General features: G+C 40.7%; 1 protein-coding gene across 1 annotated transcript; it reads right to left on the reverse strand.

Annotated features, from left to right (window-relative positions):
• Positions 1–255: 255 nt before the first annotated feature.
• igsf5b (immunoglobulin superfamily, member 5b) lies at positions 256–24,999 on the reverse strand. Its single transcript, XM_052110085.1, has 9 exons — positions 24,908–24,999; positions 24,054–24,136; positions 22,024–22,344; positions 6,430–6,723; positions 5,113–5,229; positions 3,854–3,878; positions 2,921–3,021; positions 2,342–2,406; positions 256–1,135 (listed from the first exon to the last, which is right to left on the reverse strand). The coding sequence occupies exons 2-9, from the start codon at positions 24,100–24,102 to the stop codon at positions 1,031–1,033; spliced, it is 1,077 nt and encodes a 358-aa protein (XP_051966045.1). The 5' UTR covers positions 24,103–24,136; positions 24,908–24,999; the 3' UTR covers positions 256–1,030.

Here is a 24,999-nt window from a genome sequence, read left to right on the forward strand (position 1 = left end):
ATTCTTTCACAAAATGTATCATAAAATACAATAACAGATGATAAGTTGTGCATAATAAGGTCATGTATAGCGTTTGCAGTAGTATTAGTGCCTTGAATGCAGAATGTATACGTGTCAAATTACACATAGTCTACTGCATATATATTACTTTCAATCATCATCGAGTGGTTAAAAAAGCTTTTACTTTTACTTTAACTGATCTCATGTGGATTCTATTCATAGAATGAGGCATGTAGTAATTGATAACACATTTTAATGTCACATTGGTTAATGTTTTACATGTAGTCTGTTGACAGAAGAGCATGGACTGAATTTAAATGTTTCTCCAAATGCTGGCCACAGCGGCATGTGTTGTGTCTGAATGTTCTTAAACAGTATAGCTACTGACTCTCCGCTGTTTCTACCTTCTTTTTAGTTCTGAGTGAAGAATGAAGAAGAACTTTGTGTATTGGAGCCTTGAAGGTTTAATACATCCTTCGATGACCATTTGTTAAAAAAGAAAACAAAATGATTTCAATTCTTATGTAAATGTGTTTGTTTTCATACACTACTTTTTGATTATCATTTAGTGCAAAGTCATCTTGTTGTCTGATTCCTTTCTCTGAAAGTCTATATAAATATATTTATGGGCAATACAAGTAATTACACAATTTAAAAAAAAAGTGTTAATACAAAAATGGTAATGATTTACATAAAAATACTGTACATAGATGGTGGTCTTGGTGCATGGAGACATGTGGTATTGACGTGTGACTGTAAGTCTGAGTGATTCAGTTGACATGATTACACGGGCTCACATGATTATATAATATACTCAGACTCCCTTGACATGCAAGTCATGAACTTCACAGCACACAGTTCACATACAGTTTACACTACAATTTTACAACCCTTTGGCAGAGAAATCTTTTGTAATGGTAATATCAGAATGGACTTGGGGTTTCTCTCCTCACAGAAAGATGGTCCATAACAGCAGCTTCAACACACTGCATTTAAACAGCATTGTGTTGTTGTGGTGGTGATGATGAGGTCAAACAGTGGTGACCTGACGAAATGTCTTCAGTTCCTTACCATACAGGTTTAAAAAATCTTCCTCGTTGTGATTTTGAGAGGAGAAAATGACAATGTCAGGAACCTGTTAAGAACAAGCCAAATTTTATTTTCTACTCACTCAGCAGGGAATGGATGAATCCGGGGAACAAATGTAGTGTGGTTAAGTGTATTTGCTCAAACTAAGTGTAAAAAACACTTCTCTGAATGTCTAGAAAGGTCAAATCTTCAAATTCTGTAAATGTGCAAATATTCGAATCATTCGAACTACACCAGATAATTATTCTCTCTGGAATAAGGATAGTATTTGTATAACATGATATACATGCTGTTTGGCATGTCGTTTACTGTTTTCTGTAAAAACAAAAATAAAATGTAATAATAATATTGCATTTTCTACTGTTGTTTTTTTGCCAAATTGCATGCAGAAAAAAATACTAAAAACTAAATAAATAAGAAATTCATGCTGTCCCTGCCCCTTTAAAAAATATATATATACTTAATCTTTCTGGCATCATACCAAGGGGTTAACATCATATGTCTTTTTGACCACATGGTTAAAACAGAGGTAAGTTTCTATCATGGTCTTTTTCAGTATTTCATTTTGTTTACACTTACGTATACTGGCCTTGTCAATATCAACACTGTTATGGGAAAACAATATTGCAATGACATCTGCAAGCCTGAGGTCCTTATTAAACATGTTTAAACTGATCATTAACCCCAAAACATATAACCATGCAACATATTTGTCAGTATTTGGGACTATTCTTTGTTAATAATCAATAACCCGTTGTACTTTGCAATGCAGGATTTGGGGTAATATTTTAAGAATCTGCTATTGGAAAAAAGCCTGAAGAGGAATCAGATTATTAGCAGTAACCTTTTCAAATTATTTTTCTTTTCTTTTTTCTTTTTTTTCCTTTTTTTCTTTTTAGGCAATAATGGCTTTCCTGAAAATGACCCTGAAGCAATTATGCAATTTTTTTATTATTATTAAAATCTTTGTTCAGTAACAGGACAATTTAATAAAATAATATATATATATATATTAATTATTTTAATGTAATTTTTTACAGAGGTACAGATATATTACAGCGCAATAATATGATTAAAGAAGGTAAAAGGCATTCTTTATTAAAAAAAGATTGCCTCAAAGTATTATTGTGTAGCCTTTATATCATTGTAATGGAGGGATAAGCTTTTCACCAAGTGTGCAATAGGAGACTTTGATTGAGGTGTCAGAAATCCCACCACTATGAGTTTTAAATAATGCAGAGGCATTTTTTACCTGGGGAGGTCTGATGATGTTCACGGTGCTTTGAACTCTGTCCCTGAGGTCACTGTGTCCTGAATCTGTGGGGTGAAGAGCAAATGTGTGTCTGACTAAATAGGTAAATAAATACAATTAAATAGGTAAGTATGGATTCTATAATTTATGTGAAATATTTATTAATACAAAATATCTTGTATACAAAATGGTGAACTTTGTCTTGTTCCATAGTGACTTTATTTCTTTTTGAAACTGAGAACTTTTTAAGCATAAACCACACTAAAAGTATGATTTTATCTCTCATTAAAGGAACTGTGTTGGTACCATTGTATCAGGTGGTTATTATATGGTTTCACCAAAGTACCATTTTCAAAAGCACGGTAGTACCATTGTGCCTTTTGGTACTTGTTAGAGGTATTGATAACTAATAACAGTAATCCCAAGAGTGAGAAAAAGTTGCTTATAATTATTTTATCATGTGAATTTTGTTATATCAAGGTGACACGTTTATAATGAACTGTATAAATAGGCACATCTACAAGCCAATATGTAAAGCATCAGTTTACTTAATCGTATACTATAATTTGGTGTTATTACCTCTTACGTCTTCAACGTGGTATCCTTCATTAGCCTTTCCTCTGCTTTCTTCAGCAGCACATCTCCTCTCACCATTCAAATTGACAGTCCATAGAGAGGAGCTAAAGAGACAAATGCAAACACAGGCAATTAGAACTAGCCTGTACATTATTTGTAAAATACTGTACGAGTAAAAAATCATCTCTTCATTACAAACTATTGTTGTTTTGTTTTAGCTTTTGTTTGTCTCAAGACCTTTTTTGGGTAGACCATTGTAGGAATCAGTAGTTATGTTCAGAGTGAAATAATAGCGTACTGCTTACTACATAATGTACAATATGCGATATGACTTGTATGACAATCTAAAAATAGCACATGAGACTGCGTACATTATGCAGTGATTAACTGTTTGCTGTAGTGCCCCACATTGCTGAACTCATTACATTGCATATTTAATTCAAGTGTTTTTTCATTGTATTTTGTTAAAAAAAAAAATATTAAAGTTGTTGGGAGTGATTTTTAAAAAAATTTATGATATGGCATAGAGAAAATGCCCCTATTACCTGACAGGTAGTACTAAATTAGGTTTATCTGTGTCTCTGTGACAGCGCTTATGGAAGTTCAGTGAATGCGTGTGGTGACATAATTCTAACGCAATAACAAATGTAAAAAAATCTAATTGTATTTGTTCTTCCTCAGCTTGAACACATAATGTCTGTACAAATTCATTTGCAATTTAATTTCCAGTGTTTTGTGAGTGACGATTTAAATATGACTGATGTCTCCATTTGTGATTTTGTTTCATCAGTGTCATGTTCCAGTCCTGCCAAAATTCAAATGGAATTGCAATCCCTTTTGTAATTGCATTTGCCTGCTATGGACACCTGTTAATCTCTTATTCAGGAGAGAAAAGTCTCAAAACAGGTGTGATATGTAAACATAAACATGTCTTACCTAAGTTTATTTTTAGAGCTGGATTCTGGGAAGAGAAGGGAGAACAACAACCCATTAAGCAGACATTACTGGCTCTGGGAAGTAACTGTCATCTGGTATCACACTTGACTAGCAATCAAATTGTTATACACTGGTGCAATAAGAGGGTCAGAAAGAAAAGTGAGGTTAATGGGAGTGGTGGTGGCGTAGTGGCTAAAGCACAGGGCTGTTAATCAGAAGGTTGCAGGTTCTAAACCCACGGCAACCACCATTGTGTCCTTGAGCAAGACACTTAACTTGCTCTGGGGGGATTGTCCCTGTAATAATTGCACTGTAAGTCACTTTGGATAAAAGCGTCTGCCAAATGCATAAATGTAAATGTAAATGTAATGGTGAAGTGTGTACTGAGCCATCATTGGCACCAAACAGCATTACAAAAACCTGTTTACAAATAGTTTTCCTAAACACTCCTACTGCCCCTTATACCTCCAACATCCCTGTCTGTCAATGTTCAGATTAATAATACCTAGAGAAATCTATCCCTTATCATTCCCATTCATCTCAATGACAGTTGCTTCGCTGGCACATGACCCCTTTGCTCATGGGCAGCCAGATATTCAAGCAAGTTTTTTTTTCACCTAAAAATCATTTTTTCATTATGTAAAAATATTACATCATGATAGGTTAATGGCACCACTGTCAGAAGCCCTCCAAAAAATGGGCTAATGATAAAATACTATAATAAAATATATGTAATTTTAATATTTCTTTAAAAAAAAAAAACTTTGAATGGCTATCAGTGTAGAAAGTAGTCAGATTGTGTAGTTACAGCATTTACCAGTTAGGGATAAATGCGTTGTGTTGTGACGTGGGAATTATATGTTTGCAATAGTAAGCAAAATATGTGACAATTGCCATTTTCAAATGGCTTTTATGAATATTTAATATCTGACAGTTGCTCAATCAAGCAATTGAGCTGAAATGACATTGTTAAGGCACAGATACTGTGCTGTAATGTATTTTTGAAGAATATCTGTCTAGTTTAAAATGCATGATTAGGCTAAATATTAAAGGTAACAACAAAGTTTTAAAGAAAATGTTAAACATTTAATATATTAATGTGCATTTAGCCTCTTAATTGAAAATGTGCCCTTGCTGTTGGCCCAATATGTGGCAAACAGTGCTTTGACTTACTAACACATTTTCTATTCATTAGTTGAATTACTTGTGATTGAGATTTAAAGGAACCTTTAGAACAGATGTAAAATTAATTTGCTTACTTGTGAGTTTTTTTCTATAGTACAGGAGCAGGATTAGTATTACCAGTAAAATGATCACACACACCACCACCGTTACAGCGATCAAATCTGTATAGTCCTGTGTAGTTCCTGACGGCACTGCAAAACACATTTGTATGTTTATGACCATTTGATTTACAAGCACAAACCTCTGCAAAATGCTTTGAACAATGCATTCAATCATTAAACTATTTGGTTTTGTAGCAGTCAGGGGAGAAAGTGTATGCAGTGGTATTCAGTTTTTTTGGATATTTAAGTAACATTTAAAAATGTTTGAATTTTACAGAATTACAAAATATCAAGTGATATCTGTAATAAACCAATGTAATATTTCTCACATTTAAATTAGCATAGAGCCATTATGAAAAAAATACTAGGATGTATAAATTCATCACAGTTTAAATCCTAAAAAAAATATTATTTTTTTTTATTACAGTAATGAGAGAGCTTTTTTGCATTACGATAATGTGTAGTGGGAAAAAGTTCTTTATTTCTTTATTCAAAATGTAATTTCTTATTTCCTTTTTTTTAGTCCTTAGGTGACATGTAAACCGGACTTTGACAAAGAAAAATCTTCTTGACAGTTTTCATGAGATTATCTGTTCTAATAATAGTATATAGTAATAGAGCACAACAGTCTGGTTCTGAAAGTAAAAATCCCATTCATTTTTTCCATAGGGGAACTGATTATTTACAATAAATTATAAACCTTTTAAAACAGACCTACGGTGAGCTCTGATGTGCTGAAGCCATCAGTCTGCGTTATTTTAACTTCAGTTTTTACAAATCTTGTTCAATAGTGGAATTCTTTGTGAATAACAACACTACCCATGATCCTGAATATAAAAGATCGACCAATCAGAGACTGGCCACTCACATAACAGCCCAGCAGATATCGCCAACTCCCACAACACACTTTTATTTCACTTAATGTCATTCACAGAGCCTCATGGGATTGTAGTTCATTCCCCCTTTAAAGACGTTAAGTACACAGTCTTGTCCTTTGTCTGATTTTCAAATACTTTTTACTTTCAAATCCAAGTTTGTAATGTTGCGATTCACCTGTGAGCAGGTTGTTGTGGTTCATGGCTTACAACTCTTTTATTAAGTGTTTTGTTAAATCCATATGGAACAAAATGAATGGGGAAAATACTTCCAGAAAGTGGGCGTGCATTGTCAGGCTTGATTCTTCTTAAAAATATGAAACCTAAAGACTTGCTGTAATAAACATAATGCTCCCCAATTAGTGCTAGTTAGTTTAGTTGCCTGAGGGGCTTATTGAAAACCAATCCGTCTTACCTACAGTTAGATTAACACTGCTGCTTTGGTGTTCAAGTGTGGCAGGCACGGACGCACAGCATTCTACCATGGTGCTTGTCTCTGCTTTTAACTGTAGCACACTGTTTGAGTGGAAGAGGTTGTCTGACTCCTGAAGACTGCTGATGTTGTAGTCGCTTCTGTCCACAGTAGTGCCATTGACCACCCAGATCACTACAGGGTCTGGATACCAGCCAACCATCTGGCAATGGAAGATGACCAATGTGCCCTCTGATGCTGACAGATCACCCTCCAAAATTGTGACATTTCCTTGTTCTAGATAAGGATTTTAAACACATGGGCATTTTGCAAGTAAATAAAACAAATAGCCTATCTTTGGTAAAAGAGGATATTTAAAGTATGATTATTTCTGTTTGTGTGCACCCCTAGGTATGCACAGTGGCCCAAAAAGTATTGGAAAACTCAAAGCATCCTAAATGTATGAATGCCATTGCATTAGATAAAATATCAAACCAAGTTACATCTTTAAACAAATGCTATAAACTACATTTGAGCCATTTTTGCATCAACTTTTAACTAACTGGTGTCAAGTTTATTTTTAGTTGATGTATGAAGTCATGAAGTTCACACAGGTGTCCCAGAAGAGTAACCACATTTTTTCAGAAACGATCAGCCACATTATGCCCACTCAATGGTGAGTCATTTGTTTCATTTAATGTTTAGACTATTCAGTTTTAAAACATTTATCCATATAAATGATGCAATCTGAGGAGCTTTCGAACAGCAGTGAAACACTTTCTTAAGATGTGTTACATTCATACAACTGTTGTGACGCATTGAGGAATTTTCCCTTGGGAGCTTATTAGAGGAGCTACATTCTAACTAACAGTTAGAAGACCTTTGATATTAATGAGTCAATTCTTAATGAGAATTGAATCATTGTTTTTCTGTAAAAATATAAAAAATTCCTTAAAGCAAGACCAATTTAAATGCATTTTCTTACTTTATTTACTTGTTTACAGTTAAAACTAGTGAAAAATTTGCCAGTGCTGAAGAAGTAATCCAAAGTATTTAGATTACGTTACTGACTTTGAGTAATCTAATGGAATACGTTACAATTTACATTTTACAGAATGTATTCTGTAATCTGTAGCAGAATACTTTTTAAAAGTAACCTTCCCAACCCTGTCCACATGCCCAACAACACTTACTGCTTTGGACACGGGGGCAGTGTTTTGAATTTCGGAAAGCAGAGACAATTTTTAGCTCAAGAAAATTCAACCTTTTTCCAGATTCATCTTGAGATAAGTTTGTATAATGTGGTTAATTATATTGACTATGAACATATTTCAGTAACATTTGACAACCATAAAGTGTCTGTCTTCATTTTGAACAGTATATCTATTGTTTTACAACTCAAAACGTATAAAAATATTAAACAACATATCTGCATACGTTCGAGGTGATAGCTGAAAGGGAGAGGTGGGATGGGGGTGAGTGTGCGAGAACGCTTGCACCCTTCCTAACGGAGGAAGCACAGCGCACCTACTACGTAATCAGCCCAGCCTCCGTTGACGACTACAAAGAGCTAAAGAATGAGATGATGGGGCTTTCACAGTTATGTGCGGTGTAGCGCTTCCACGAATGGGTGTATGATGCTCAGGTTCCCGCCCACATACAAGTTTTGCAGCTATCCTGTCTAGCCCATCTATGGCTGTTGTCCGGGCAACCGACACCAGTACAGGTAGTGGAACAAGTGGAGGTAGATAAGTTCTTCCGGTCCCTCCCCCGCATGCAACAGTGGGCTGTAGAAATGCGGAACCCTGAGACCATCACCGCCCTGGTGAAGGCTGTGGAACTGGCGATGCAAGCTCTTGGCGGTGGAAGGAGAGATGGAACCTATTGCCGGAAAACGCACCAAGAAATGAGACCAATGGAGGGCACCTTGAGGCCAGTAAGCAGACCAGCGACACTGTCTGGTCGAGAGGAACCCATGCCCATGGACCCAAACCCCCCGAAGGCCTAAGCCTGGCTGGCAGGTTGCATCGTTCACCGAGCAGTGCCCCGAGAAGCCCCAGAAAGGGAGGTGAAGATCGAGGGCCACTGTGTGAAAGCCCTTCTGGATTCCAGGAGCATGATAAGGCTGGCCCAGCACCAGATAGTTTCTCCCCGACCACACAGCAAAGCCTCAATCCCCATCACCTGTGTTCACGGCAACACGTGCTATGTTCTAACACGGTCAGATACAATCAAGGTCAAACTAGGAAGCTGGCCAGTGGAAGTCGGGATTGTGGAAGTCTATGGATTGTCAGGGGTTCGAATAGCTGTTGGCCCAAGGTGTACAGCCGCTGGGTGCAATACCACGGGGGACACTGACCAAGACCACAAAGATGCCTGGTGTTGCTGGCCACTGACAGCAAACGAGATGGTGAGTTGAGAGTTAATGCTCCTAATGTATATTCTGACCTCTTCCAACAGATAACGGAAGAGGGTGTGTTCGGCCGGGAACAACGGGTAGGACGACCACCTAAGAAACTGCTGGTCCCAGGTCAGAGTACTCAATGGCAAGGTACGGCTTCCCGCCCCCACCCTCTCCTCACTTCATTGTGGAAAATAGTCTGCTTTACTGTGTTGTTCACAGGCGGGGGGAGGAGAAACACCTCTTGGTAGTGCCACGTACGAAGACGGAGACCTCGCTCAAGTTGGCCCACTCCCATCCCATGGCAGGACATTTAGGGATTGAGAACACCACCTGACAAATTAGGGACCGGTTCCATTGGCCCGGACTGGACACGTAAGTGAGGCGCTATTGCCAGAGCTGTGTGGTCTGCCAAAGAACGGCTCCACGACAACCTCCACCAGCCCCCTCATACCACTGCCCATCATCGAGGTGAGCTTCGACCTGGTGGGACCACTGCCGAAGTCTTCCCGGGGACATGAGCACATGCTGGTCATAGTGGATTATGTGACTCAGTACCCCAACGCAGTGGCTCTGAAGAAAGCCAGCCTCAAAAACATCGCTCAAGAACTCTTCCTGCTGTTCAGCTGAGTCAGCATCCCAAAAGAGAACCTCACCCACCAGGGCACTCCATTTTATGTCCCGGCTCATGGCAGACATGTTTAAACACCGAACAGTAATTGAGCATGCACAGAGATGAGGGAGAGGATCGAAAAAGCAATACCCCTGGTGCGCGAACATCTGGCCCAAAGGGTCCAGCAGCGCATGCATGACTGCCCTGCCCAAGCTCACCCCAGAGACCAGGTCCTAGTGCTATTACCCTGTGCCATGTCTAAGTTCATGGCATCCTCTACTTCTGCAATGACTTCCAGAAATTGAATGAAGTCTCCACCTTCGACGGATACCCCATCCCCCGGGTGGACGAGCTCATCGAGCGGCTGGGCCAAGCGTGATATACATACACCCTGGATCTGACCTAGGGATACTCGCAGGTACCCCTAGCCCCATCGTCCAGGGAAAAGACAGTGGCCACTGGCAGTATCAGGTGCTACCCATCAGTCTACACTGGGCACCAGCCACCTTCCAATGGATGATGGACATCCTCCCGAGACCAAACCAGGCATACACGGCGGCTTACCTGGACAATGTTGTGATCCACTCGGAGCAGTGGGAGGACCACCTAGACGGTCTGCGGAGGGTGCTGACCGAACTGAGGACAGCTGGACTCACCGGCAATCCAAAGAAGTACCAACTAGGAACATCGGAGGCATGCTACCTGGGCTATCAGATTGGAAGTGGTCTGATCATGCCCCAGGAACAAAAAGTGGAAGCAGTACGCTCTTTTGGCCGACCCACCACCAAAACCCTTTGTGTTCTAATGCACTTTGGATCGCATAATTTATATGTATAAATGTTTTCCATCTGACAGGACTAAATATGAAATAACACAAATGACAATAAAATGCAAAATCATCTCTTCTGTAATCAAAATACTTTTTGAATGTAACTGTATTCTAATTACCAATTATTTAAAATGTAACTCTAGTGGAATACAGTTACTTATATTTTGTATTTTAAATATGTAATCCCATTACATGTATTCCATTACTCCCCAACTCTGTAAATATATATATATATAAATATTTATAAATAGCTAGTTGTAATATTATGACTGTTGCTATGACTAGACCACTTTACTGCTTCTAGTAAAAAAAAAATAGTTTTTTCCTGAAATATTGTTTTCTTTTTTTAAGCTCTTAACAATTTTCAGTAAGTCATCTCTTGAAATATCTTAAAGGAATAGTTCACCCAAAAATGAAAATTTGCTGATAATTTACTCACTCTCAGGCCATCCTTGTTTCTTTCTTATTCAAAACAGAATTTAAGATTTTTAGGATTAGATTTCAGGCCTCCTCCTTTAAACAATGCAAGTGAATGTACTCCATTTTTGATGGTCCAAAATGCATATTTAGGGTGCATCAAAATAATCCACACGACTCCAGTCGATAAATATATTTTTTCTGAACCCAAAAGATTTATTATTTTTAGAAACAAAACAATACCTGTATACTTTTTAACTACACATGTACACAGTACATTCACTTGCAATTTTTAAAGGCGGAGGCTTGAAATGAATGAAATCCTAAAGATCTTAAATGGGTGAGGGTGAGTAAATTATCAGCAAATTTTCATTTTTGGGTGAACTATGGGCAAATATGGCCAGTTTGTTGAATATCAGATATCATAAGAAGAAGAGGAAAATGTCTAGGTTACATATGTAACCTCCGTTCCCCGATGGAGGGAACGAGACGTTGTGTCAGAGAAGCGACACTAGGGGTCTCTCTTGAGCGCCGATATATACCTCTGTTCTATGAAAAAAGACCAATGAGAAGTTGGCAGATGGTATTTGCATATCCCGCCGGGTATTTAATACGGGTATTTAAGCGGGGCAAATACGGGAGTTCATTCAGGATTTTTCAGAGCAGCCCGGAAATGGTCCAGCCACAACAGTGGCTCGGCTCAGCGACGTGGCGGGGATGACACAACGTCTCGTTCCCTCCATCGGGGAACGGAGGTTACATACATAACCTAGAAGTTCCCCTTCTGTCGCTCTCTCCACGTTGTGTCGGAGAAGCGACACTAGGGGTCCCACTTCAATCATGCCATGCGCTGAGCCTTGTACGTGAACTGCTGATACAGGAGCGGGCAGGTATTCCTACGTGCAAAGGCAACCAGCTGTATCAGGCTGCACGTACCCTTCCCCAATGCCCCATTAAATTCATCAGAATCCTTCTGGTTACCATAGTCCTCAGGTGATGCTTGCCTTGCTGTCCCCCGAAGCAGACAAGAGCTGCTCAGAACGTCTAGAGCTCTGCGTGCGGTCCAGATAGATACGCAAAGCATGTACCGGACACAGCAACGAAAGGGCTGGGTCTGCCTCCTCCCGGGGCAGCGCTTGCAGGTTCACTACCTGATCTCTGAAGGGTGTGGTAGGAACCTTGGGCACATAGCCCTGTCGCGGTCTTTGGATCACGTATATGTCTGCCGGACCGAACTCCAGGCAAGTGTCGCTGACAGAGAACGCTTGCAGGTCCCCGACCCTCTTGATGGAGGCGAGCACGATCAGCTGGGCCGTTTTGAGAGAAAGGGTCCTGAGTCCAGCTGAATCTAGCGGCTCGAAGGGGGGTCTCTGGAGGCCCGTGAGTACCACCGAGAGATCCCAGGAGGGGAACAGGCTTGGCCGGGAGGGAGTTAGCCTCCGGGTGCCCTTTTAGGAACCTGATAATTAAGTCGTGCTTACCTAGAGACCTGCCGTCTATCGTGTCGGACAGCCTCCTCTCCTGCAGGAACACGAGCACTGACCTAACCACGCACCTCTGTGGGTCTTCAGCCCGGGAAGAACACCAATTTGCGAATAAGCACCACTTTAGGGCGTAAAGATGCCTGGTAGAGGGGGCTCTGGCTTGGTTGATAGTATCTACGATGGTTGATGGTAGACCGCTAGATCTTCCGCATCCCGTCCAAGGGCCAGACGTGGAGGTTCCAGAGGTCTGGGTGTGGGTGCCAGAGCATGCCCCGTCCCTGAGAAAGAAGGTCCTTCCTCAGGGGGATTCGCCAGGGAGGGGCTGTCGCGAGATGCGTGAGGTCTGAGAACCAAGTCCGGGTGGGCCAATATGGGGCCACCAAGGTGACTTACTCCTCGTCCTCCCTGACCTTGCACAGCACCTGTGCAAGAAGGCTCACTGGGGGAAATGCGTACTTGCGCAGCCCCGCCGGCCAGCTGTGTGCCAAAGTGTCTGCCCTGAGGGAAGACTCTGTCCGGGCATACCAGAGCGGGCAGTGGGAGGTTTCTTGGGAGGCAAACAGGTGCAACGAAGTAAGGGCTGTAGAAACCCTTCTTCGTTTCGGTTGGAGGGACAGGCTCTATCACGTCTTTGAGTGGAAGAGAGGCGATTTCTTCGCGCAGGGACTTGGCATGTTCGCCGTATACTGCAGAAAAATGGATTCCCGCAAAGGGGGCGGAGGCCTGGCAAACTGAATTGCGTAAACGAGTCGAATGGTCCGGTGCAGCCAGCGTGACGGGTTGGGCAGTGAAAGCCACGCCTCTAAACTTCGTGCTAGGGGCACCAAGGGGACGGGTATTTTGGACATACCCGGTGGGGCTTCGCAGCGGGGCAGAACAGGTAATACGGCGTCTGGAGGCAGTGAAGCGTCCCGAGGCTCTGGTGCTGAGAACAGACTCGAAGGCGGGTTCGTGACTGAGGAGGAGGTCTGATGTTGGCGTCCTCTGGACTCATCTGAACCGGCTGGCCGGGGAACAGTTGTGGGGCTGAGGGCGGGGGTACTGCATTCAGGAAGCCGGGACTGTTGAGATCTGGAAGCAAAGTGCAGTGAGAACGGCATTTGCGGGCCAGATGACACAGAGACAAAGGAAATAGCTCTTTTATTGAGAATTTGGGAACCGCAGCCCTTGTAATGGGGGTAAATGAAAAAAACACAAGATTCCCCTCCCAGCCCTCCACCAGGGGACGGAGCGGTCTTAACACCTCCGGAGCTAACGTCTTGGACTCTGGGTGGACTGTCTCAGGAGCGCCTGGGACCCTTCCGGGTCCTCAAGGGGGTCCGTGAGACAGGGGCCGTGCACTTCCCGTGGAGTGCTCGACGCTGGGGCTGAGAGCTGGGCCCGGGTTAAGGCGGAGCAGCAGGTTTCCTAGCCACAGGGGGATGCCCTCGGTGAGCAGACGGGGCATGGCCCAGGGTGGCAGGTTTGCGGCAGGGCATGATGTGTGAGATGGCCTCCGTCTGCTTCTTCACCATGGAGAAATGCTGGGCGAAGTCCTCGACGGTGTCACCGAAGAGGCCAAACTGGGAGACAGGGGCGTTGAGGAAGCAAGTCTTGTCGGCTTCACGCATCTCGACCAGGTTCAGCCACAGTTGACGTTCCTGGACCATGAGCGTGCCCGAGCGCCTGCGCTGTGACCTTCGTCGCTCTCAGGGTGAGGTCGGTCGCTGAGCGCAGTTCCTGTAGCGTGTCGGGATCAGGGCCACCCCCGTGCATGTTTCTGAGTGCCTTGGCCTGGTGGACTTGCAGGAGAGCCATGGCATGCAGGGCGGAAGCAGCGTGTCCAGCGGCGCTGTAGGCCTTCGCGGTCAGTGAGGATGTTGCTCTACAGGGCCGGGAGGGGAATACAGGGCGGCCCCACCAGGTGGTAGGGTTTCCGGGGCATAAGTGGAGCGCAACTGCCCTATCCACCTGGGGAATCGGCGTGTATCCGTGGCGTGTTCCGCCGTCGAGGGTGGCGAGAGCGGATGAGCAGGTGGCGGTGTGACGAGTGGAGAGGGTGCTCTCCATGATGACGTCATCATTCGGTTGAAAGCAAGCCGCGATCACGACGTTGTCATGGCCATGTTCTCGCAGTGAGAACATGAACCACCCACAAATGCAGCCTCGGTGTGATCGCTACCCAAACGCACGAGACAAGGCCTGTGGCCGTCTGAAGCGGAGAGCACTCTACCGCATCCAGGAACAACACAGGGGCGGAAAGGCATCTTTATAAAGTCGCGTCCTTAAAAGGACGTTCAACGCCGCTGTGTTTTGCTCTTTTAGAGGAAATTATTCTTTTAAATAAAATCACTTTTTTATGGAAAAAACTTGTCTGAGTTTTTTTATCTGCGCTGTCGAAGCGCCCAGGGGCAAGAATGCACAGCCGTGCACGAAGGAGAAAGACGCTGTTGTGCACCAGAGGAATAACAGGAACTTGGTGTGTAACTCGCAGCAACTACATACACAACCATCGGCTCCGAAGACATTTTCTGAAAGAACTCCCGTATTTGCCCCGCTTAAATACCCGTATGTCCGGGGGCGGGATATGCAAATACAGTCTGCCAACTTCTCATTGGCCTTTTTTCATAAAACAGAGGTATATATCGGCACTCAGAGAGACCCCTAATGGGGAACTATAATTGTCTATAATTCATGAGGTCTAGACTTTAAATCCCTTCATTCTACATTGTACTTGCCTTATGAAAGTTTATCATTATTTGTCCATTGTTAAATTGTGGCATTTGTAACAATTAGGCCATAACCATGCACTTAAGACCATGGACAGCTCCTCATTATTTGGTTATGTCAGTGTAGCTAGTCTTTCTAAATAATGCACTCTGTATGTTTGGCTCTTAAGCCAAAAGTTTACGTTGGTTAAATGGTACAGCGCACCTGAAGCAAATTTCGTCATCAGCAGAGTGCGCTAGCGCTGAATGTGTGCGAAGAAATGCTAAAAGAAGATGTAATGGATGCTAAACAACAGGGGGCAAAGGTAAAAACAACAACGGATGTGCACGTCAAGACCGCGTGTGTGAGGAGGTCAGAAGACACCTGCATAACTCGTGTCTGAAAAACTATAAAGACTCCTTTATGGGTCTAAACTCCTGAAGAGAAAGTCCAGTATCTCATAGCAGTTGTAGCGCATGCGTCAAACGCATATATGTGCGCACAGTCATGTAGGATGTACTTTAACAGGCTCACTATTGACTGTATACTTTGAGCTTTAATCGTTCCATTGGTCCCTTACTTAGTACTTGTGGTTTTAGAATGTATACTGACACCTATCATCCTGTATACTAGAAGTTTGTTTACTAAATGCTGCTGCTGATGCTACACATTGAAGATGTTTGTTTATCTTCTGTTTTGTTACTTTTAGTCTGTGTTTTCTTCATATCCTTCAATACACACACCCCTACTATAGACATTCTTGGATCGCGAGCTCTGTTATCCAGTTTAATGTTGCATTTTTGCTGATAACAATGGGAGTCGTTTCTGCTCCTGATATTGTAATTTGAAAGCAGAGCCGCTTTTCCCCTGTCAGCTTGGTCATTTTTTTTCTAAACAGGAGGCCGGGGCAGGGAAAATTACTTTGTAAGAGACAGCATTTAATCTTGAAGAAGCTTGGCTCTCCGTGCCCCTAATGAAAAGCTTTGTGAGCATTTATGTGCGCTAACGGCTGACACACATTTAGCTCTTCATGGTTTACATCCTAAGCTTAACTCTGTGGCCAGTCTGTAGAGGAAAGCCTGGCCTCTAAAGAGACTGGATGTGGATGAGAGAGAGGCTGCTTCCCAATTTGCATACTATCTTTTCGAAATTGCATACAAAATTAGAATTAGTGCATCACAAATAAAAGTACTGGAAAAATAGTATGCCAAAGTTGTGGAATACTATTCAGTTAATTAATTATGTGATTATGAGGTTACACTACAGTCATCCATTGTTTAATACAAGGAGTAAATGGGGCCTAAGTGTGCCTCCATGCATATTTATTTGGAAACATGTAAACAGTAATTTAGCTCACATTATTTCCCATGATCCAGTTCTTGTTCCTCCATGTACTCCTCATAATTTACTTTCTTCTCTACTATCCCCTTTTACAAAAAAAATTACAATGGAAGTATCATGGTACAGTGAAAGTATCAGAAAACAATATTGTGATACTTTGATATACTATATTACTGAATTATTGACATAGTATTTCAAGTTACTTCAAGGAATACCACATTGCTATGTTACATGACCATGGTTGCTCTACAAATATTCTGCTATTTTGAATTTTCCGACAAAACCATTTTATTTTTTTCCAACTCCTTTCAGGACATATGTCTGATTTGCACAAAATGTGGCATGTATAATCTAGGCACAATCGCTACAAAAAGCTATCAAAAGCTTTTTGTGATACCTAACCATTCTCATACAACACTTTAATCAAATTTGTCAAGCACACAAAAGAGGTTGTGAAGCTATATCTTGGCAAAGCTTTGGTATATTGAAACTAAACTTGGTCATCACAACCAGGAACTGAGGTTGCCTAAGCAGTTTCAGCACCACACCACCTCAAAAAATATGTAAAATGGCTATTTTGCTTGTAACTTCTGAATAGTTTGGCCAAAATTCATGAGAATCTCTTTAGATTCCTTGGGGCATTCAGAGTCAATTGATACCCAATGTTCATATGTCGGCCATATTGACTGTCTGCCATTTAAAATTTTGTTTTAAAATGCTGTATATTACAAACACATTGTTTGTTGCCATTGCAGCTGTATTTCTTCTTCTTCTTCTTCTTCTTCTTCTTCTTATACTACTACACCTACTACTAGTACTACTACTACTACTACTACTACTACTACTACTAAAATAAAGATAACATTATAGTGAAAGATTGAGAAAATTGTTGCATATCTCTAAACAAATGCCCACTCACATGCGGGGCTTGTGTGTTTAACTTGTTGAGAAACAGCATTTAGTCCTGCACATGTAAATGAATGGGAGTCTTTTGTAATGGGAGGAGAGAGGACGATTTGCATTTCCCTGGAGATTTGTGGTCGCCCTCCAACTGTATGTCTGACCCAATATGCCACAAATCACAGCAAGAGATGCTGACTGTTAACCAGAAATTCCAAGATGCCCAATTAATTCAAAAGCTGTGTAAGGCAGCGATTTGCCCCACATGCACGTGGAAGGGCTGTATTAAACATACAATATTGCTAATAGAGCCATAGGTCAAATTTTTGCTATAGGTCGCCAAGAAAACCATCTTCTTGAATTGGAAAACAAAAAACAAAATCGATATCACTATTTGGAAAAACTTACTTTTGGATCACATCTCAATAGAAGTATCAAATACCCCCTCTAGAAAGAACTCAAATGATTCCCCATCCACCTGGCTAGCACTGTCCAAATTTTTAAATTCTTAGCTCTGCTGGCCCCTTTACCCGAGATTCAGTTTTCGCGATTTCATTTATCAATCATCAACCTTAGCAAACCTGCTTTATTATCGTCTGCCATACCCCTTCATCACTTAGATAACTCATCTTTCACAACATTACATATTTACAGCATTAGGGACAAATCAGCAGGATGTGGATAACTCTTTCAACCTCTACTACAAGCCTCAAAATGCTCCCCTATATCTCCTCTCCAGAATGGCTCACCGCCAACCTGCAATTTTACTCTGTGCTGCTTTTGCCTCTAGGGGCCTGAGACTGGCTCCCTTGTGTGTGTGGGGTGGGGGGGATGTCTACCCTGAGGGGGAATATGCCTCCCCTCTTCATCGTGCCTCCACAGACCTCCTCCTCCACTGCAACTGCTGGGGCCGGCTCTACTCTGTACACCTCACTTTTTAATGCTCCTCATGTTAGATAGCTTACATTCACAATCCTACTTAAGAATTAGGGTGTGCTGAGTGGAGGGCCTGAAGAGGTCCTGCACTGTTGCCCCCCTCTTCTTTTTAATGCATCTCATATCATTCACTTAATCACACAATCAGTCAATAGGTAGGGAAATGGGTGGTGCTTGAGGTGGTTCTGAATAAGTTCTACCCCTTGCGCCGCACCTCTTTTAATGCATTTAGACTTAATTTAGACCCTAGAAGACATAACACAGGGATAGTGAGGTGGGTAGATGAGCTGGCCCATCAATAGAACAGCAGTTGACGGCGGGGGCAGAGGAGTGCTGAAGTGGAGAGGGGTTCTGCCCTTGTGTGCCTCTGGATCAGGTCCCCAGCCCCCCCCCAACCCCCGCGCGTTCGAAGCCTCACTCCCCCTATCTCTTAGGATTAATATGCTCCTTGGCCCCGGTGAGGGCTGGAACAGTCAGAGGAAAGATCCATTGAGCCTGACCCAACCCAACCCATTCCCTCTTATAACTAGGACACAGTAATTTAATTATAACAATTCATACTATACCAATCCTGCTGATTCCAACATTTCAACACAAAATACTCAATCATACACAAACTTACACGCATGGTAATGTCCATTCTAGCACACACACACATAGCCTTCCTTCTTTACCCTCTTGGTAATCTATCCAAAAAAAAAAATTAAAAAAATATATTTTTCTCTCTTTGTGTTTTTTTTTTTTTTTTTTTATCTATTTATTTATTTATTTTTTTTGTTTTGTCCTGTCAATTACTGTTCTTATTTGTTTCATGTTGAATGTATGAAAGAAACAATAAAAAATTTAAAAAAAAAAAAAAAAAAAAAAATTTTTTGCTATAGGTGATGAATATTTCACTCCATAATACATTAAAAGTATCAGGTCAATTCTTTGGTTTAGCTGAGTTGAATACTGTGGTAGATGGAACTTTTATTTGTTAAAAAGAGAATAGTTATTAGGGCAGGGCAATACATTGAATATCTGTAATATATTTGCAATGATTTTTTTGTTGATATAAAATTATTCAACATTGTGAAGTTTCTTAAAAATAGGTATATTTAAAAAAATAAAATAAACTCTATTCAATTAATTGGTCTAGGTGCTACGACAAGAACTGGCTGGCAATACATTCTGAATCATTTGAACAGTTCACACACAGGCTGAATCGCTTGGAGCGGATTCTCACACCATAAAATAGTATCAGGGTACTTTAAATACTTAAAAAAGTTGCAAAAGAATCCTATCATTTGCCAGTGATGAAAAATGTAATGTGCTTGTGCAGTATGTAAAACATGTATCACAATACTAACAGTACACAAAAACACATGAAATATAACACAATTTACCAGTAATTTACCTGTATTAATTTTATTCAAGTTCTATGAATTAATTTGAATATATATATATATATATATATATATATATATAAATATATATATATATATATATATATATATATATATATATATATATATATATATATATATATATATTTTTTTTTTTTTTTATGACAATGATGATGATGATGATACAATTTAATCAAATTAAAAAACACTGAATTTGGAAAAAATAAAACTTATCCACCCCATTTACACATGTACTAAGTTGGGAATAAATATGCAGTAATGTGTTTTATAGTGTTGTATTTACATTCGGGCTGTCAGTTTGATGGTCTGGAGCAAGTGTGTTAAGAGAAAGTATCAAGAGTATGAGAGTCCAGCTTGAGACTAATAAAGTGCAGTGCTGATGTACTGTATATTGATCGTGAGAGATCAAGAGTTCAAAAATCTGATTGCTTGGGTGAAGAAGCTGTCATGAAGTCGGCTGTTGCGGATCCTAATGCTGCGATACCACCCACCCGCCTGATGGTAGCAGTGAGAGTACCCCATGGCTCAAGGTGGCTGGAGTCTCTGATAATTCTCTAAGCTTTTCTCACACACCACCTAGGAAAGCTCACCTCCGACAATGTGTCTGTCTGCTCTAACCACCCTTTTCAGGGCTTTGCGGTTTAGGGCGGTGCTGTTGCCGTACCAGGCAGTGAGGCCCCAGTCAGGATTCTCTCTACAGTGCTGGTGTAGAACAGTGTGAGGATGCTGGGGTTCACTCCAAACTTCCTCAGCCATCTCAGGAAGAAGAGGCACTGGTGAGCCTTCTTCACAATGGCCTCAGTGTGGACGGACCATGTGAGTTCCTTAGTGACGTGGATACCGAGGAAGCTGCTGACCCTCTCCACCAGTATTCCATCGATGGGGATGGGGCTGTGTTCCTCTGTCTTGTCTCCAGAAGTTCACAACAAGCTTCTTGGTCTTGCTGACGTTGAGGGAGGCTGTTTCATCATTGTCTGTGATCAGGCCTACCACCATCGTATCATCAGCAAACTTGATGATGGTGTTGGAGTTCTGTGTTTCCACACAGTCATGTGTGTAGAGGGACCCAGTGTTCAGGGTCAACAGCGAGGAGACTGCCCACTCTGACGTCTGCCCGACAGGAAGTCCAGGATTCAGCTGTACAGCCTGGAGTTTCACATCAAGCTTGGAGGGCACTACGGTGTTGAATGCTGAGCTGTGGTCCACAAACAGCATTCTCACATATGTGTTCCTTTTTTCCAAGTGGGAAAGAGCAGTGTGTAGTGTAAATACAATGGCATCTTCAGTGGAACGGTTGCTTCTGTAAGCAAACTGTAGTGGGTCCAGAGAGGCAGGCAGCTCAAAGCAGATGTGGTCTCTGATAAGCTTCTCAAAGAACTTGCTGATAATGGGATTTAGGGCAAGTTATCTTTGACTGTTTTGGTATGGGCACAATAGTGGACGTCTTGAAGAATGTGGGAACCACAGACAGGGAGAGGGAGACATTGAAAATGTACGGAAAAACACCCGCTAGTTGATCCGTGCATGCTTAGAGAGTGATCAGGTTGAATTGTGCTTCCACTTTGTTCTTGTATTGGTGTTTGGCTGTAATTTAACTCACTTATAATGAGTTAAATGAACAATTTTTATGATATAGTTTTTTTTTTTTGCATAAAGTTGCATGAGTTGTATAAAGATTCTTCACAAAATAATAATAACAGTATATGGGGTTTGGAAGGACAGAGGGTGAATAAACAATGACAGCATTGTCATTTTTGGGTGAACTATTCCTTTAAAACATGGCTTTATTATAGTAAATGTGCTTAGCAAGCAGTTCCTAAAGCAGTCAGTGAATGACTGTCATTTTTGGTACCCATAAGAGTGACAGATTTGGTTGAAAAACTGGCAAATTAGGTTGCTGCTGCTAAACCTTAAATCTCAGATTGAAGTTGAGCTGGGCTGTCTGTCTCTTTTTGCAGCCCAGCAGAGAGGCAATCGATTCCCATCCCACAAGCCCTTTCGCTGGCATCGGTAATGTCATATACTCCATTAAAACTGCCAGAACAGCAGTCTTCACTCATGCCAGCAGCAAATTAATTCCCCTCCATGAAAAGCACCTTGGTCGATGCTCACACCTAAATCAGACATCTCCTATAAAAACTGACAGCTTCTCAGCATGCATGGAGCACTGGCTGCACATATCCAATCAATGAACAAGATATCCCCATCATTTCATTATAATTATGGAACACTTTTTGGTGGAGGTTTTTACTTTTTAAAGAGAAGCACTTATGCCTCTTGATACCAACATGATCACACAGGAAATTAACACGACAAATTTTGGTGCAATTTTTCACAAAGGTCAAGGTGCTTTCAATTAAATGTATATTTTTTTCCTGGGCAAAAACTGAAAATGTTTAATTGCTTTTTTTCTTCTTTATTTTTGCCAAAACTTGTGACTGTAGCCATGCAGAAAATGACTTTCGGAAATAAACGTACCCTGAGAAATATTCACTGGGATAAACAGTGTGATAACTAGCCCCAGTCTCCCCTCCCTCTTATCTAATGTGCAAATTAGACAGACTCGAAACTTGGTCACATACCTTGTACAAACAGGGTTGCCGAAGACCTGCTGGGTTTTGTAGGCAGGAGTTCACATATGACCACCTGAACTGTAGGTCTGAATGGAGCACTCATCAGGACTAACTCCCACACTGAGAGCTCTGATGTGGAGTGATTTACAGTAGAGACAGCTGGATCTCTGCCCACAGCACCTTGCTGCATCGTAATGCTGAGAACTGTCCTTCCATCCACCAGCCACGTCATGAGGTCCCAGGTTTCATCAGTGCTGCAGTTGAAGTGCACCTCACTGCCCCGTAACACAGTTGCGTTATTGGGTTCTAGATGGATAAAAGAGGATACAGCTGCAAAGAGGAGACATACAGTTTAAAAACTATAGATAAATGTGATATTTACACATTGGCATTTCAACTATACATCATTTTCTGTAAACTCCTTTAAAATATTTATAGCTCAATGTTGTGACACAAATATTTTGATCTAATTGATAAAAAAAAAAAAAGAAAAAACATTACAAATCTATTTGCTGCAGTTTGCCCAGAACCGAGCCATACTGACAACACTAACATACTGTTTTCAATAGTCTATGAGTCAATAAAGTAATTTATTTGATAGAAGTGGTCCTGACTGAATTTTTAGTGTGGTGTAACCCAACTGGTCTCAACAGTTTTTACTCCACGACCCCCTGTATTCAAGAAAATAATTCATTTAAATAATTTAGACGTTTCAGGTACTGACAGTTTATAAGTTGCAGGCCTCTGTCTTGATTTTAGTGTTTTCCAGCATTTTAATTCAGTTAATAATAACAGCCCCTTGGAAGTTTGCTGACGCCCCTTGGTTGAGAACTTGGTGTAACCAATGTGCAGGAAGTCTTGTTATAAAGGGACAAGAAAACCATTCAACAAGAAATTATGTCCTGCAGACCCAGGTCATAGTCTCTCAAACATATCAGATAATATAGACAATTTTTAGACATACAATTAGTTAATTAGTTAGTTATAACTTTATAAACTATAATCACTGGCTTCCTCTATCCTCTGCACTTTTGTCACTTCTCACCGCAGCTTACGCTACACCTACGTCATATGCCGGAACTCGACTCTCTCGTGAACGTGTGGACGGTCGTTACCAGAAGCCAGTGATTATAGTTTATAAAGTTATAAATATGGATATTTTTCTTACAAAAATGCATCGCTTCACTTCAGAAGGCCTGTATTAACCCTCTGGAGCCGTATTGATTACTTTTTTGATGGATGGATGCACTTTTTTGGGCTTCAAAATCTAAGGTACCATTCACTCCCATTATAAAGCTTGGAAGAGCCAGGATATTTTTGAATATAATTATGAATGTGTTTGGCTGAAAGAAGAAAGACATATACAACTAGGATGTCTTGAGGGTGAGTAAATTATGTGATAATTTTCATTTTTGGGTGAACTAACCCTTTAAGGACAACATGTTGTTTCTATATACTTGATGATTACACAACTTTCATTAGTCATTAACTCAAAACGTTTGTTAAAAATTATATAAAGTTTGTTTAAAACCAACATGATTACTGATAAAGAAAAAATATATTTCTAAGAAAATGTATAAAACATTGGTGCATGTGCATTTTTTAAACACTTTTTTTTATGAAAATCCTTTTTGTTTTCCATCCATCCATCCATCCATCGTCAACCGCTTATCCTGTGTACAGGGTCGCGGGGGGCTGGAGCCTATCCCAGCTAACATTGGGCGAAAGGCGGGGGACACCCTGGACAGGTCGCCAGTCCATCGCAGGGCCCTTTTTGTTTTTTTTATTAATATTTTGTTATCCTTATTTGTCAGTGACCCATATGGTATGCTGTGTAAAATAATAATAGAACCTCAAGGAAAGGTCCATGCCACATAATGGAAGCCATTTAATACATATTTATTATTTGTACAGTGGAAGCCAATGAAATTATGTGCAACATGTACATGCCATTTTGATCCTAAAGCAAATGTTCTTGGTAGCAAAGTCGTGTCGATGTATAAACACATAAACCTTTAATGAGCAGATGACACACTCACCTTGAATTGCACACAGTAAGAGATTTAGCAGGAGGATGTGTCCATGCATATTGCCAGGGAAACAGTCAAGCCATTGTTCTGCACTGCAAGGACACCACAAAGACAATAATTGCAGTAGTAACAAAATTTCTGATTTAAATGAATTTTAACCTTGTTTACGTAACTACAGTGGATGGTGCTGTCACACATGAAATCATTTGAATAACAATGTGGTTTTCTTTCAGGTGCAGAATTAAAGTATAGGGAATGTCCTCAAAATAATAAGTCAGGTTTCTCATACTGTAAATCAAAGCTACTTCAAAAACTGAATAATATATATATATATATATATATATATATATATATATATATATATCCCACACACTATATACTGTAACTATTCATTACTGTTATGAAAATAATGTCACAAAGCAAACAGTTTAATGGTCCTAAAAATAGGCTTCATTTCTTCAGCAAAATATCTTTTATGGATTCTAAGGTGAAATATGACCCAGACATATCCTTGGCAGGCTTTGTAAGTTTCAACCAAATACAGAATTATAAGTTCAGTTTTGTAAATATAGTTATTTGGCAGAACAAAACTAAACTCAAGCTAAACATGGTATCTTTAATGCAGAGTAGTACAAGAGGGCACTGCAAATGTCTGTTTTAGTATAAGCTCTAAAACCCATACATGACAATGCAAAATACCATGCCAAAGGAAAAATACACTGTGTTTGACCTTAGAAAGATGGAAATGTTTCACCATTTGCCCCATTTAAAAAAATAAAATAAAACATTTTAAAAAGTTTCTATCAAAATATTTGTTGTACATACGCTAAAACAGTTACAAATCCTGCTGTTGTAGGAGTTACCTTAACTATTCCAGGATGGTTATACAGCATTCCAAAGAAGTTGAGCAGTTCATGTTGTACAGAGATTATGTTTCCCACAGTCAGTGTTGTAG

This window comes from Xyrauchen texanus, chromosome 38, assembly GCF_025860055.1.
Source record: "Xyrauchen texanus isolate HMW12.3.18 chromosome 38, RBS_HiC_50CHRs, whole genome shotgun sequence".
NCBI classification, from domain to species: domain Eukaryota; kingdom Metazoa; phylum Chordata; class Actinopteri; order Cypriniformes; family Catostomidae; genus Xyrauchen; species Xyrauchen texanus.